Source organism: Epinephelus moara, chromosome 2 (assembly GCF_006386435.1).
Source record: "Epinephelus moara isolate mb chromosome 2, YSFRI_EMoa_1.0, whole genome shotgun sequence".
NCBI classification, from domain to species: Eukaryota; Metazoa; Chordata; class Actinopteri; order Perciformes; family Serranidae; genus Epinephelus; species Epinephelus moara.
Window position 1 is genome coordinate 43,181,004 of NC_065507.1, and position 15,768 is coordinate 43,196,771.

At 43.4% G+C, this 15,768-nt stretch overlaps 1 protein-coding gene across 7 annotated transcripts in view; it reads right to left on the bottom strand.

Annotated features, from left to right (window-relative positions):
• The window catches only part of bcas3 (BCAS3 microtubule associated cell migration factor), a 939,536-nt gene that overhangs the window by 772,991 nt on the left and 150,777 nt on the right, over positions 1 to 15,768 (bottom strand). For all 7 annotated transcript variants that reach the window (XM_050055595.1, XM_050055587.1, XM_050055619.1 and 4 more), the window contains exons 10-12: positions 13,657 to 13,733; positions 12,897 to 12,980; positions 5,404 to 5,574 (exon numbers count right to left, since the gene is read on the bottom strand). In XM_050055595.1, coding sequence (XP_049911552.1) covers positions 5,404 to 5,574; positions 12,897 to 12,980; positions 13,657 to 13,733 — 332 coding nt within the window. The remainder of the gene's footprint in view (positions 1 to 5,403; positions 5,575 to 12,896; positions 12,981 to 13,656; positions 13,734 to 15,768) is intronic.

Below are 15,768 nucleotides of genomic sequence, written 5' to 3' on the forward strand. Positions count from 1 at the left end.
TATTTTTTATAAGTTTGAACCTAAATTTGATAATTTGAATATCATTAATAATTCATACTATTAATAACGTCGTAAATCACGGCAAATCCCGTTCGCGCAGAAATGGCTCGCGCGCAAGCCGGGCCAGAGAGGAACACAGACCCCCAAATTCCACCAGATGTGTGTTGGTTGCTTCTGTGCACACAGTGGATAACTAGCGCAGCCGTTCCGCAATGGACCCGCATCCAGTGGAATTCCGGCGAGAGACGGAGGGAGAGGCACGGACGGAGGAGTCCACTGCGCCAACACCACCCACTGCGCGGAGACATACAGGGAGAGTGGTGCACCTGCTGTCTCCCCCCCTACCCTTTTTGAAGAAGAGATGAAACGTTACCAGAATAAGACACCACTACGAGCCGAACAGGATCCACTCTTGTGGTGGAAAACTACAGGCGCACTGAAGTATCCAAACATTGCGGTCAGAACGGATGTTTTCATCCGAGTGTCATGTTCATATTGCGCCAGCAATAAGCATCTTATTTATATTTGTGTTTTGTTTTTTTGTTTTTTTTTAAAATAATAAAAAAAAAAAATAATAATAATAATAAAAAAAAAAAAATAAATTTGAATATTATTTGAACTCTACTAAATTAATTCGAAAATATTCGAACTCAATTTCATGGTGCTTTTGACAGCCCTAGTATTTATTATATACTTGTTTTGGTATAGCAAGAATAATGAATATAATGTAGGAATCGGTAAGAGGAATCGGTAAGGAATCGGACTGTTAAGAAGGAATCGGTAAGGAATCGGAGTCTCAACTCTAGTAGCAACCATGTCAATCTAATTTGCCCAAAAGAGGGTTAAATAACGCTCCTCAGTTAGGTGAAATTATATCAAGGAAAACGTCACATTCAGTTTTGAGCAAAAAACATACAGTTTTTTGCATATAATATAAATGTGTTAGATTGTATTTGAATATTTCTACAGACTGGGGTTGCTAAACAGTGCAGATATTTGGTCTGACAGGAAAGCTGAGACTCCTGTGGATTTAAGGAGCCCAGTTTTATTCATGTGTGATGATGTTAGTCACCATAGTAGCCACTTCATTGTAGACCATTTTACATAAACTGACCTATAGTAACCTCAAAAATAATTACAGCCTCGTGAAACTTAACGACCACAAACCAGAGACCTTGTGCATTAAGAGGATGTTTGGCTTTCATGGGTATATTAAGGGGGTTTCTCAGCAGTTCCCAGAACAAACGTGCGCACCATCCAGTCACCAAAAAATCTAAATGTTACAGAAATCTTCAAATGTCAAATGTTTTTTAAAACCAAATCACAGCATGGGTTTTTCTGTGGTGCTCCTGAATGTCTCTGCGTCTTAATGTGGTATTTTAGAGATATTTCTGACCATGTCTATCAATTCTGGAGAGGTTAGCACCAAAACTGTGTAATAAATTGTATCAACCAGGAAATTAAAATAACTTATGAGAGATAACTGATGGCCATCATGTATTTCAATCATAATCTTCTAAGCAATTGTACACTCTAAATTTTGAAAACTGAAACAGGCGCCCTGAATAATGAATAATGCTCCCTTTGAATAGCAGAAAAATAACATGCTATTTGACTTCAGACAAGGTTTTTGTTCATCAATGGTACAATTGCTTTCTGTTGCCAAAATAACATTAAAGCAACAATGTGCCTGACCACACCTCATTTTAAGACCTACATGCCTACGGGCACTCTACTCACAAAACGTGAGCGCTGGCCAAGAAAGTGACAACTGTGTCAGTCTGAAACTAGCAATGACAGTTGCGCTGCGCTGTGTAGTGCTGAGCACCAATTGTAAGACAGGGCTCGAGCTATACACTATTAGTAAGACCATATAGCCATTTCTAAGAATTTATGTATGTCTGTATTAGAGATGTCAGTTTTAGCCCGACAGCCAATAACCACAAACCAATTTAAAAAAAAGACAAGCAAAGAGACTTAAAATACAAGTGGCCTTTCCTTTTGGTACGGTGCTCTATTGGCTCAGTGTGAACTTTAGCACCACATTTAAATGCGCAATCCTTTTAAAAGTGGTGAAATTTTGTCTTGCCTTTTATTTTATTTTCTGTTGGTTGCAGGCCTGGAATTTCATCATTTTAGGGGCAAGGCCACTTGGCCTTTCGTGTTGTCAATTTTTTGAGGGCACAGAGGCCAAAAGCCAGGGCAGCAAGGCCATAAAATAAAATAATGATTTTAAGTCCATGTCCATAATTAATTTAATTTAAGGACTAAGGATGTATAATTATCTGTGAAATGAATAAATAAAACAAGCTCAAGTAATAATAATTAGTATAATAAGTAATAATGTGATTTATTTAATAGTACTAAAAAAAAAAAAAAAAAGTACAATAGAGTGTACATGATATTTTTGATGTGTTGTTAGATAGCTAACAAACAAACTACAGCAGGGCTATTCAATTACTATTTCAACTGGGCCGCATTTCAAAACCAGATAATGTCGATGGGCCACATTTTTAGCAGCAGGCAACTGATCCACCTTTTTTTTTTTTACATACATATATATATATTTATATATATGTACAGGCGTGGCCCTCCTCAACATAATGCAGAAACAGACTAAAAAAGAGCTATCAATGCACAGAAGCATAATAAGTGACATGAACAGTATCTAATTACACACGCACTATCTCTCTACCAGCACACACCTCACCCCTGACATTTTCCTTATAGGTCATTTACACAGGATACCGTTTTATACAGTCCATGGCAGCAACAGTCATGTTTACAACAACAAAGTCACTATTTAAAACCCAATAATATCTCACTGAAATATAAATATTCCTCCTGACATCACAATACTGAGTGAAGAAAGTCACATTATCTCAGCATGAAGACAAACATCACTATCAGTCATTCATCCTGCTATCTGTCCCTCCTCTACTGAGGACACTCACTGTCTGCAGGTCGGCTGTCTCAGCTACATCTTCAGATAAAGTGTTAGCCTACATACAGACAGCTTTCATTTAGTTTGTCTTTAACACTTTGCTGCTAGCCTCGCGAGCGTGATGTGCTTGTGTCGACCGCGATCGTACATCATAATAGTGGTGAATTATTTCAACGGCAGAGCGGGTTGAAATATTGCTTTCCACATGCTGACCACATGTATTAATAAAGTATTGGCTTGGCTGGCAGAGGTTTTATCACACTTACTTAAGTTAACAAGCGTAGTTGTCATTAACTAGAGTGATCTTGAAGTTATATTCCCTTCATATGCACTGCGGCCTCTCTGCTGTTGTCTGACTTCACTCTGTTGTGTTTGTGTGTCTGTGTGTGTGCACGCGAGCTGTAAGGAGTTGACCGGTGATAGATTGGTGTCAAACTGTCGTTATAGCCCGTCCAAGCGGGTCATGCCAGGCTCGAATCAAACCCACCACTGGTGATGTATGCATCGTCTCATTTGATGTTGCCCAGTAAGAATCCAGAATGTCATCAGAAGACGCTTTTTTTTTTCTCAAAAGATGCAGGTACATTTTATTTGCCAAGGTGAAAAAACAAAGAAACATTTTTGCCCTCATTTGATCCTTACATCAATGATCGACTTTGTGGTCGTATCAGCAGATCTGCGGCCGTGTGTCTTGGACACTCGGGTGAAGAGAGGAGCAGAGCTGTCAACTGATCACCACCTGGTGGTGAGTTGGATCAGATGGCGGGGGAGGCTGCCGGACAGACCTGGTAAACCCAAACGTGTAGTGAGGGTGAACTGGGAACGTCTGGCAGAGGACCCTGTCCGTCGGGTCTTCAACTCTCACCTCCAGGAGAATTTCTTGTGCATGCCGGGGGAGGTTGGGGACATGGAGTCTGAGTGGGCCATGTTCAAAGCCTCCATTGTGGAGGTGGCTGCTAGGAGCTGTGGTCAGAAGGTTGTCGGTGCCTGTCGGGGCGGCAACCAAAGAACTCGCTGGTGGACATCAGCGGTGAGGGAGGCCGTCAGGCTGAAGAAGGAGGCTTTTTGGGTCTGGCTGGCCCAGGGGTCTCCTGAAGCAGCAGACAGGTACCAGTTGGCCAGAAGGGCTGCAGCTGTGGTGTGGGAGGAGTTCAGGGAGGCTATGGAGAAGGACTTTCGGTTGGCCTCAAGGAAGTTCTGGCAGACAGTTAAGCAGGGCTTGTCTCAGGCTGTGCTCAGCAGAGAGGGAGAACTGCTGACCCGAAATGGGGACATTGTCAGGCGGTGGAAGGAGCACTTTGAGAACCTCCTGAAACCGGCCATCATGTCCACTGAGAATGAGGCAGAGCCTGAAGACTCTCGCCCATATCCCTGGTGGAGGTCGCTGAGGTAGTTAAAAAGCTCCCCAGTGGCAAGGCGCTGGGTGTGGATGAGATTCGCCCTGAGATGCTGAAGGCTCTGGGCACTGTTGGGCTGTCTTGGCTGACACGCCTTTTCAGTGTCGCATGGAGGTCGGGTACGGTGCCTGCAGAGTGGGGTGGTGATCCCCGTCTTCACAAAAGGGGATCGGAGGGTGTGCTCCAACTATCAGGGTATCACACTGCCCAGCCTCCCGGGTAAAGTTTACTCCAGGGTGCTGGAAAGGAGGCTCCGACCGATTGTCGAACCTCAGATTCAGGAGGAGCAATACAGATTCCGTCCTGGTTGTGGAACAGAGGTCAGTTCCACAACCATTATTTCTAATTCTGACAATGTCAGCATGTCCTGTCCTGTTCATTTGCTATATTTCCTATTCAGACTAATTTCATGTGTGTTTCTAAGGAAAACAAGAACATTTCCAAGTGATCCCAATTTTTTGAGCGGTAGTGTAAATGCTGAAGCAGTAGTGGGACTGGAGCAGATGACGATGGATGCATTCGTAAATAGTCACTCTGAGAGCCAGAGCACATCCTGAATATATCTTTCAGTTATTCATCGCACTCTCAGAGAGGCAGGGCATACTATGGGTTCTCTGATGAAATGGAGCAACAGAGCACCAAGAGCAGTTAATGTGCAGTTAATGTGCTGTTTGTAAATTCATACACAATCAAAACACTCTAATTCTTCAAACAGCACCCCTATTTTATTGTAGATCATCAGATTGGATTATATAAAGAAATACGTCATGAGCTGACGTCACCTTGTCTTGAAAGTAGAAAAATTTTTAGAAACAGAGTATTCAAAATGTTCTGATGCCTGAGGTTTTTTACCTCATTATTTGAAACTTTGGCCACATTAAATATGAAGATCCAACACTGTAATATTAAATCTATTACACAAAATAAGGAAAAGTCTAATAGGTTTCCAGTAATGTCCATAAAGAGTGTCCATGACAATTTTACAAAGACAATGACAGGATACAAAACCAGCATTATTAAATCATTAACAAAACCAAGCAAGCGCTGAACAGTAGAACTGACCTGTCCTTCTCCAACACTGTGTGTGTCAATGATGGTGACCACACCGGGATTGTGGGGGCTGCGGCGGCTCGCACTGTGAGGTGTGCCCTCCTCGTCAGGAGTGCCTGCTGGTAGTGTGCCTGCCAACTGGGTAACAACTTTACCCACCATTGTCAGGCCTGTCTTTAATGTCTGCAAAAACAAAGAAAATAGTGCTTATATTAATGCTTATAAATCTGCCACCTGATAATCTATATTCCCAATACGTTTTGAAGATATGTAATACACTTTATTTTGTAGTGCACTTAGGTAGAAACCATTGCAGCTGCATGTGCGCGCGTGTGTGTGTGTGTGTGTTTGTGTGTGTGTTTGTGTGTGGCTCCTCTGTGTCCGCTTAAGACCCAGCCAGGGTGTCTGGCTCAAACACACCTCTGTGGCTCAGTTGGGGGAAATGGATAGTGCTGCTTAAGTGGAGTCTATCTCACCTACTACACTGTCTTTGTCTAATGGAGTCCAATGCGTGTGACTCTGTGTCTGTGTGTGTAAGCGCCAAAGGGGCCCCGGAGAGCCTAATCAGGCATTCAGACTAGGCGGCCCTGTCAATACAGTGTGGCGCCTTGCGTTTCTTTGGGTCTGAGGATCACCCACTGTCTCTCTTTGCCACTTGGCCAGGCATGCTATCTGTCTGCTGCCTGTGTATGAGTTTGTATGCCTGTGTGTGTGTGTGTGTGTGTGTGTGTGTGTGTGTGTGTGTGTGTGTGTGTGTGTGTGTGTGTGTAAAATGCCAGAAGGGCCATCAATTATTAAGTGAGGCGTTTGGCTTCTAATTGATCAACACTAATGTGTTTTCTAATCACTGCAGTTGTGGAGTTCTTAGTGGTAGTCCAAACAGGAGCTATTGATCTGCCGGTGGGGGGTGGGGTGGCTGTCTGGAGGCAGATCTTGTCTGTTGGCTGACAAAAACACACTCAGCCTCACACATCTACAGCCTTATGTCGCCATCTAAAAAACCAACAACTTAATTCATGGGAAAGGTCTTTCTCTGTCACACAACCTGGAGTGATGAGAAACAGGATTGATGGGACACAAATATTTTAAAATAAGAGAGCAACTTTGGAACAGGGAGTTCAGTTCACCAGAACTGCTGCACTCTCTCTTTTATCTTTTAAACAAAAGCCATAAAACTTTAATGCTAACCCGCCTTTTTGTTTCTGTCTCTGGATGTCAGCACTAAGAGCCAGCTTGTCGCGCCACAAGCCAGAAGGAGATACCTTGTCATCCATATTGAGATATATAGTCCTAAATGAGGAGGGGGGCAAGCAGACTGCCTGTCTGCATATCAATACCCCCTGCCATTGTCCACTGCTTACAATGCTGCTAACCTGTTAGTGACAAAGTGCTCATTTTGAAGTATACTTCCATTAGTCTGTTAATGAGTCGACTCTCACACTAGCTGTTTGCACTCATTAAGCACAGGGGAAGGGATACACTTGCTTTGCTATGTAAATCAATTAGTCCTTCCTCTGGGACCAGACCAGAACCAGAACCATACGAGGAGCTACTTGGTTAGGTTGGTGTTGGCAAGCAGCTCAATCAGACCAGGAATTAATTTCATCTGGTATTAAAGGCAGCTGTTAACTGCCCCGTTTCCACCAAGCAGTGCAGTACAGCTCAGTTCAGTACCTTTTTTTCTGTTTCCACTGCAAAAAGTTGGGGATGGTACCAATGGAACCGTTCCGAACCATTCCCATTTTTGGTACCCCTTTTGTTGGGGTACCAAGTACACAGATCTGGTACTTTAAGGTGGAGCTGTGAACACTGCAGTCTGTTGATTGGTCAATAGTGGAAGGTCACTCTTGCTGATGGCCGAGTTGTGGCTTGTTTTGAGGCTTTTGTAACCACTGTTTATGCCGTGGAGAGTTTTATTAGTTGACTGTAACTATAAAATTAAAGAATGTTATGCTGCCTCTTGCAGCAGCTGGAGTTGGATAAAAAATAACTTAATTCACTGGGCCAACTGCCAGCAACTTTTAAGGTGGAACCTTAACTTGTAATTATCAATGCATGAGGTGATGACGTCAATCACTCAACTCACCTTAAATATTCCATTTGACAACTTTGACCATTGCTTTAGTTTTTATATGACCAGAGTTGGGCATAACGCGTTACAAAGTAACGTGTTAGAGTACTTTGATTACTTTTTGCAGTAACGAGTAACCTAACGCGCTTGAGTAATCAAATACTTGAGTACATTTTCAAACAAGCCATCAGTTACTTCCGTTACTTTTAGAACGCTGGTCCTTCAGCTCCGAAACAGCAACGGCTGTCTTTTGGTTCTAATAACGAAGATAACATTAAACCTATCAGTCCGAAAGAAGCCATGAAGCTTGTGGCTCCCTACGTGGTAGAAGAAATGCTGCCATTGTCTACGGTGGAGTCTAAAAAGGTGGAGGAGGACTCGCTGATAGACAGGTCACACTCAGGACTTGCATTATGCCTGGTACACACTACACGACTTTTCTGCCCGTTCTGAAAGTCACTATGTCACATTACACGATTGTGGAGTCAAAAAACCGTGCCGTGACTTGGCCGACAGACATGACACACTACACGATAGTACTCACCAATTATCCCCGGTCGTCTTTCACGACGTGTGTGATGTCATCCGGTTACTCTTATCTTATTTTTATTACTTTTACTATTATTTGAATCACTGTGTCTGTTCATGTGCCAGCCGAAATGTTGTTGTAGTCACCTAAAAGCATCAGCAGATGGCAGGAGCTTCATTTGAAGTACCGTACACAAACATTCAAGCTACTATATCCTCCACAACCAAGTTCCTACAAATGTTTCAGAATAAAAACCTATTTAGAAAATGGAGGGATTCTCTCAGCCAAGGTTATAAGGGGCTTTTAATGTGAAAGAAATTCAGCAAGTGTTGAGTTTGAAATGACGACGCGATGTGCTAACTTTATAAAGACAACAGGAGTGGATAAAAAGTAAAAAATATAAAGATACAGAGGGATTAATAAATAACGGACCGTCTATAATGTAGTCTGTTTCACATGAAGCTGGTAGCCTCTGCAGTTGTGGTGAGTAAAAGCACCACCACTATTTGTTAATGTTATTACTTTATGTCCGACCGTGAGGATGTAACATTGTTTGCTAGCTTGATGCTAATGACAGTACTCATCGGTTTGATAAAGTGCCTCTGCTGTTTCACACTATCATTTCCCGTTTTACTCTGTGTAGTAATATCCCTAGAGGAAATATTAAAAAGGCTAGGGTGTTGTTGTCATACAGTTGTCTATGGCAGCAGATTGTTCTGTGTTTCTACTGGTCAAAGTGACGGCTGTGATGGGAGAATTGGATATCAGTGAAGGGCAAGTTGTCCATAACTTTGGAGACAATTGTGGTCCATTGCCCAATAGGAAATGTAGAATACTCAAAAGTACTTTAAAAGTGCTTGGGTTATTTTTCTCAGGGAGTAACATTGGAAGTACTTGAGTTACTTTACTCAGGGAGTAACACAGTAAAGTAACTGGTTACTTTAAAAAAAAGTAACGTAGTAAAGTACTTTGATTACTTTTAAAGTAATCCTTACCCAACTCTGTATATGACATACACTTTTAGTAATGAGTGGATCTTCTTTATATGTATTACTTTCAACCACGATATGTGAACTGCATATATTCTAATCCTCACTCTGAGAAAAAAAAAAGCATCTTGGAGCGCCGTTCCTGCAGGCTACAGAGAACTTAACCCCCAAGCTTGCCTGAAAAGGACTAAATGTACAAACTCCCTATTTTGGAATATCCCATGGAGAGGGACCCTCTTTTGAAGATGGGGACCACCTGAGGGTGTGCTCCAACTATCGGGGTATCACACTGCTCAGCCTCCCGGGTAAAGTTTACTCCAGGGTGCTGGAAAGGAGGCTCTGACTGATTGTCGAACCTCAGATTCAGGAGGAGCAATGCAGATTCCGCCCTGGTTGTGGAACAGTGGACCAGCTCTTTACCCTTGCAAGGCTGCTGTAGGGGCGTGGGAGTTTGCCTATCCAGTCTACATGTGCTTTGTGGACCTGGAGAAGGCTTACGACCGTGTTCCTCAGGGGGTCTTGTGGGGGGTACTACGGGAGTATGGGGTTCCAGGCTCGCTGCTACGAGCCATTAGGTCCCTGTATGACCAAAGTGAGAGCTGTGTCTGCATACTCGGTGTGAAGTCGACCACGTTCTCGGTGGGTGTTGGCCTCCGCCAAGGTTGCCCCTTGTCACCAATCCTGTTTGTGATCTTCATGGACAGGATCTCGAGGCGCAGCCGGGGGGAGGAAGGGGTCCAGTTTGGGGACCTCAGAATTGAATCCCTGCTTTTTGCAGATGATGTGGTTCTGTTGGCTCCATTACACCGTGACATCCAGCATGCACTGGAGCGTTTTGCAGCCGAGTGTGAAGCAGTTGGGATGAGAGTCAGCACCTCCAAGTCTGAGGCCATGGTCCTCTGTTGGAAACTTGGGGGAGAGTTACTGCCTCGAGCGAGGGAGTTCAAGTATCTTGGGGTCTTGTTCACGAGTGAGGGGAGTTCAAGTATCTTGGGGTCTTGTTCACGAGTGAGGGTAGAATGGAGCGTGAGATGGATCTGCGGGTCTGTGCGGCTTCTGCAGTGATGCGGGCGCTGCGCTGGTCCGTTGTGGTGAAGAGGGAGCTGAGCCAGAAAGCAAAGCTTTCAATTTACTGGTCCATCTACGTCCCAACCCTCACCTATGGCCATGAACTCTGGGTAGTGACCGAAAGAATGAGATCGCGGATACAAGCGGTAGAAATGAGTTTTCTCCGTGGGGTGGCTGGGCTCAGCCTTAAGAGATAGGGTGAGGAGCTCGGACATCCGGAGGGAGCTCGGAGTAGAGCCACTGCTCCTTCACGTCAAAAGGGGTCAGTTGAGGTGACTCGGACATCTGATCAGGATGCCTCCTGGGCGCCTCCCGCTGGAGGTGTTCCGGGGCACATACCACTGGTAGGAGGCCCCGGGGCAGACCCAGAACACACTGGAGGGATTACATATCTCGTCTGGCCTGGGAACACCTTGGGGTCCCCCAGGAGGAGCTGGAAAGTGTTGCTGGGGAGAGGGATGTCTGGCCTGCTGCCCCCGCGACCCGGCCCCGGATAAGCGGATGAAAATGGATGGATGGATGGATGGATGGATGGATGGATGGAGAGACCCTCACTGCAGCCTGTTTTATCTTGTTTTTGAAAATTTTGGCGTGCAGCCTCATTCTCTCGAGGTGCAGGCTTCCATCTGTGTCACCGTTAATGATGAAATATAGTGAGTGCAGTACGGATCAGTGAGTGATAACAACCCCGCCCACATTTAAAGGTACCGTTTGTGGTGGAAACGCTAGGTACCATGTCTGAAGACATGGTACGGCTCGACTCACTTTTGGTACCAAGTACTTTTCTCAATTTCATTTTCCACTGCAGACAGTACCCCCTCAGTGTAAGTGGGATTTTAACCTGATCATTGTTGGTATCCACACCTTGGAATACCTGCACTTTACAAAGTTGACTCATCAGTCTGACATGGTGACCTGAAATAGCGGTTTCTCAGTTGAAATAAAAAACGAACAATGAGAAAACAAACGATTAGCCAGTCAGCTCCACGGGTGGGACTAACGCCATTGACGAGCTGTTATTTAGCGTTGTTAAGTGGTGTGCGGGAAACATGAGGAGTAATAACAACAATGGTGAGTGCTACAGACAAGAAAGCTGCTGTTATTGAGGCTTCTCAGTATCACCCAACATCGAAGTTTGTTTTACTACATTTAAAACCCTGACAAAACAGGTATGTTATGGCTATGCATCAGTGTGGACTTAAAATGACGTTAGATTCAGGCGGCTACCTTGGTCTCTAGTGATTGGTTGGGGAAAATCGAATTCCCCTCCTCCACCAAAATCAGTTAAAGTGGACACAATGACAGACTGAAGATGGAGACGTGTATCCTGTTATAATTGTGTCTGATATCAGGCAACTTTAACGCATCACAAACAGTGTGTTCTCTTGCTGGATCCTTTCATCAGCAACCAAACAGAGGGATGTCTGTACTTCATCAACTGACCATGGTGTGGTTTTGCAGGCTGCCACTTTGTTTAATCTAGGCAGACTGAATAAAAAAATTGCAGTCGCCACTGATGCAAGCTTTTCTCTTAAAGACCTACAGGTCTGTAGAGGATGTCCTGTGTTGCACAAGTGATGACTTCAGTGACTGTTCTCTCTGATCTATCAGTGTTTTGCAGTGTTTGAACGCCACCATTTATTATCACTTGGAACCTCAACCGAAGTGATACCAAAAGAAGTGCCAGGTACTATTGCCAATGGGAAACCATTAAAGAACAGTTCCAAGCAAACAGAGTCAAGCCAAGCAGTGGAAATGAGGCATTAGTGTCACTACCCTGTGGAGATGAGTGAAGTAAGTCCATTGGAGAGAAACAGATTACAGTGGGAAAAACAGATAGGCAGGTTGATGAAGTGTCTCATGAGCTCAGCCCCAGTCAGCCAGGCGGGCCAGGTGGATCCATTGTCAGCACATTTACAGATGGTGTGGGCAGAGCTGGATATACTGTATTATGTGCTGTTCTATCTGAATAAAGGCTTAAGACAGAGCAAAGGGGGCGGCAGTAGCTCAGTCCTTAGGGACTTGGGCTGGGAACCGGAGGGTCGCCTGTTTCGAGTCCCCGTCCGGACCAAAATTATGGAGTGTGAACTGGTGGCAGGAGAGGTGCCAGTTCACCTCCTGGGCACTGCTGAGGTACCCTTGAGCAAGGCACCGAACCCCTGAACAGCTTGGGGCACCTGACCAAGGCAGCCCCCTCACTCTGACATCTCTCCACTTTGTGCATGTATCGGTCCTGTTTGTGCATGTGTGTTTTTCAAACATTCAAAGATAAAATGAAACAAGTTTAGTCAGTACTTCTGTAGGGAGCTATGATTGAGGATACACTTCAGTGAAGATGATAATCAATATAAAGCAGTGTAGGTTCTTTTAGCTGAAAACTGCAGTATTAAAACTTTGTGTCATATTAAGAGGTGTGCTGCATTCAATCTCAGCATATTTTTTCCAAATTTCTATTTGCTTTGATATCCAGTAAAAATACCAACTTTTATAAGAACAAGCGTTAGGAACACATAGCAGTTCAAGGGTTTTATTTGTCATCAGCACAACATTTCTAATAAAGCAGTTTTTGGCAACCAAAATTCGTCTGCTAAAAATGTTCATACATTATGTACAAAAAGAAAATCACACAAGTAAAAATGAGTATCTAAGACATCAACACAAAACCATGCAGAAGTTAAACTAAAAGAATAAAATATAATATATAAAATGAAATACAGTATTAAATATAGTACTGTGGTAGATGAGTGCTCAGCTGTGATAAAATGAATGAACTGTAATTTACACAGGTTGTGCAGTGATGTAGCAGTTCATGAAAAACAGGTAAATGTGTCCATGTATTCTCACTTACTTTGGCAGCATTTATCACTGTAGCTGTATAGGACTGTGCATTGTCACCGCAAGCTCCCCCGCGAGATTGGTGACATCTGATCAACTGCATGAGCATAAAGATTTACAGATAAATACAAGATGTACAGTGTGAGTCTACAGGAAATGTATGAAGAGAAAAACATTGGGGAAATCAACTCAGATTTCAAGACATCCTACAGCCTCCCCTCTTCGCTCTTTGGAGGAAATTGGTTTTGCTTTGAAAGAAACATTAGACAACCCAACAGCCAATCTGTACTGATTTAATTTCAAATACAATATCACTTTAATGGCTCTGTCCCAGTATTACTCTTCAAAAAAATAGATTTTGTCATTTCTGGAAATCCTTAGGCAGTCACACAAACAGTGGCCCCATCTGTCAATTACTTAAGTGGTCCAGCACTAAAACACTATGATGCATTAAATGTATTGCAGAGTCCGCAATAGGACATTTTGGGGGTTTTTAAGTACTTAACAATCCCATTACACAGAAGGGAACAGACAACTCATATGTTTCTTTTGATTTTAAAATTCTGGACCCTTCTCGGAATGAGTTGTTTATCCAGACAGATTAAAGACGCAGATCAAATGCATTTTTGGGATTGTGAATATGTTGCTTTTCTGATAAGGCACTTCTGTAGTAGATGACGATGATGAGTAGTGTGTGTGTGTGTGTGTGTGTGTGTGTGTGTGTGTGTGTGTGTGTGTGTGTGTGTGTGTGAGAGAGAGAGAGAGTTGCCTACCTTGTTCTCAGCGTAGGCTAGCCAGCGGCTTCCCAGAGCTATTGGATTTAGGCTGGGGCCAGGGCAGGGATAGCAGCCTGAAATTACATAGATGGTCATGCTAACAGTGCCACCAATGATAATTACAACAGAAATAAACATTCTGATAAATAACCACATATCAAAAGTTTTTAAGCAAAACCAGGGATTTCCATAAGCCCTCTCCATGTAGGGTGTCTGTAACTATCTTAAACCATTACTGTGTGCCTGTGTTTGTCTCTTGTTTGGGAAGATAAATAGGAGTCTTGTAGCACAAAAAATCAGAGAGCAGAGCAGAGATGAGATCTGAAAGCAGGTGATTCAAGAGTGCACAGAGGCAGCTTGAGTGCGAGGAGAAGGGCAGAAGCTGGAGTGCAGGAAATCCGTAGCACCAACACATCCGAGAGCAAGCATACAGCATACAGAGCAAATCTTAGTGCAAGCAGGGGCTATTTAAATGCAAGGGCAAGGTTTTGAGGAAAAGCCTTACAAAACCTGAACACGAAACCAATAAACCTTGCTCTCAAATTGAAAGATCATGCTCTTTGATAAAGATAGGAATAAAGCTCTACATGATGTCAGCAAAAATAAAGACAGCAACCACTAATCCTCAATGACAAACAAAGCTGTGCCTTCCCAAACACATAGATGTCTTTAACAATATATGCATTTGTTTCTGTGTAAACATGAATGTGGATTGCTGTGACTAACACAAAAAACTGAGCTTTAACTACAGAGGCAGCTATCACTTCTGCTGCAAGACAGAATCAAGCAAAAACAGGCAAAAATGCTTGTAAACAGACTGGAGACATGATTGATATCGTTGTGCTGTGCTATACTGTGTTTGAGAACAGAAGCCCTCATCTCACACACACACATACACTGAGCTAGTGTAAGTGCATGGAGGTGTGGGGGAAATGGCTTGCTGACAACAATTTAGTGCTCAGGGAGCAGATGAGGTGGAGACAGTAATTTAGTGTGTCATGCTGGGGAAGGGGTTGGTGGGGAGAAAGTGGGTTGAGGTAGGCCACAAGGGCTGCTGATAATGGCAGAGAAGCCTTTTGTGTCTCTCCAAGGCCGAGGGGAGCCCGGGCAGTGAGATAACATGTGTTTGACATCCTGGGTGTAGAGCAGGGGGCTCAGCGGAGAGAGGAAACAGACATGATGGGTGAAATCAAATGAAAAGAAAGCAGGCTTCTGAGGCTGAACCCTGAAAGACCTCTGTGAGTGTGGCAATAGCTGATCATCGTCTAATATTCCATATTCTAACTTTCCGTTTTTCAAATGTACCAAAATTTTACAAAGTAAAACTTCTACTGTTACCGATGCTGCTGCTCCTACCATTTAACAACAAGAACAACTACCTCTACCAAAATATGTAACTCCCAGGTGCCCCAGTAGCTCATCAAGTAGAGTTGAGGCTGAGCTTGTATCGCAGTGGCCTGAGCCTGAGTTCACCATGGCCCTTTGCGGCATGTCATCCCCTTTCTCGCCCCTGTCTTTCCTGTCTATCTCTGTCACTGTCAATAAGGCAGAAATGTCTAAAAAGTAATCTTATAATAACAAAAATAATAATGATAATAATACTAATAATAATAGTAACTGCTATACTGTCATACAGCAATCTGTGCATCAAGGCCCTACAATATCCATTGTGTTTCCCACACAACTGTACAGGCCTGGCAGTCCAGCATGCCAACAATGTGTGTCACCAGACCATATGTCCATAGGTTAACTTATATCGCAGCGGTGCCTGGATAGTGTGATGTGTGTGGTTGTGCTGCTGCCCTGGTCCTGCCTGATGCCTCCTGCTACTGCTGTTATCATTAGTCAAATTTTCTACTGTTATTATACACATGATTATTGGCACATACATATACTATCAATATTAATATACAGTGGTGTGAAAAAGTGTTTGCCCCCTTCCTGATTTCTTACTTTTTTGCATGTTTTCCACACTTAAATGTTTCAGATCATCAAACAAATTTAAACATTAGTCAAAGATAACACAAGTAAACACAAAATGCAGTTTTTAAATGAAGGGTTTTATTAATGAGGAAGAAAAAAATCCAAAGCTACATGGCCCTGTGTGAA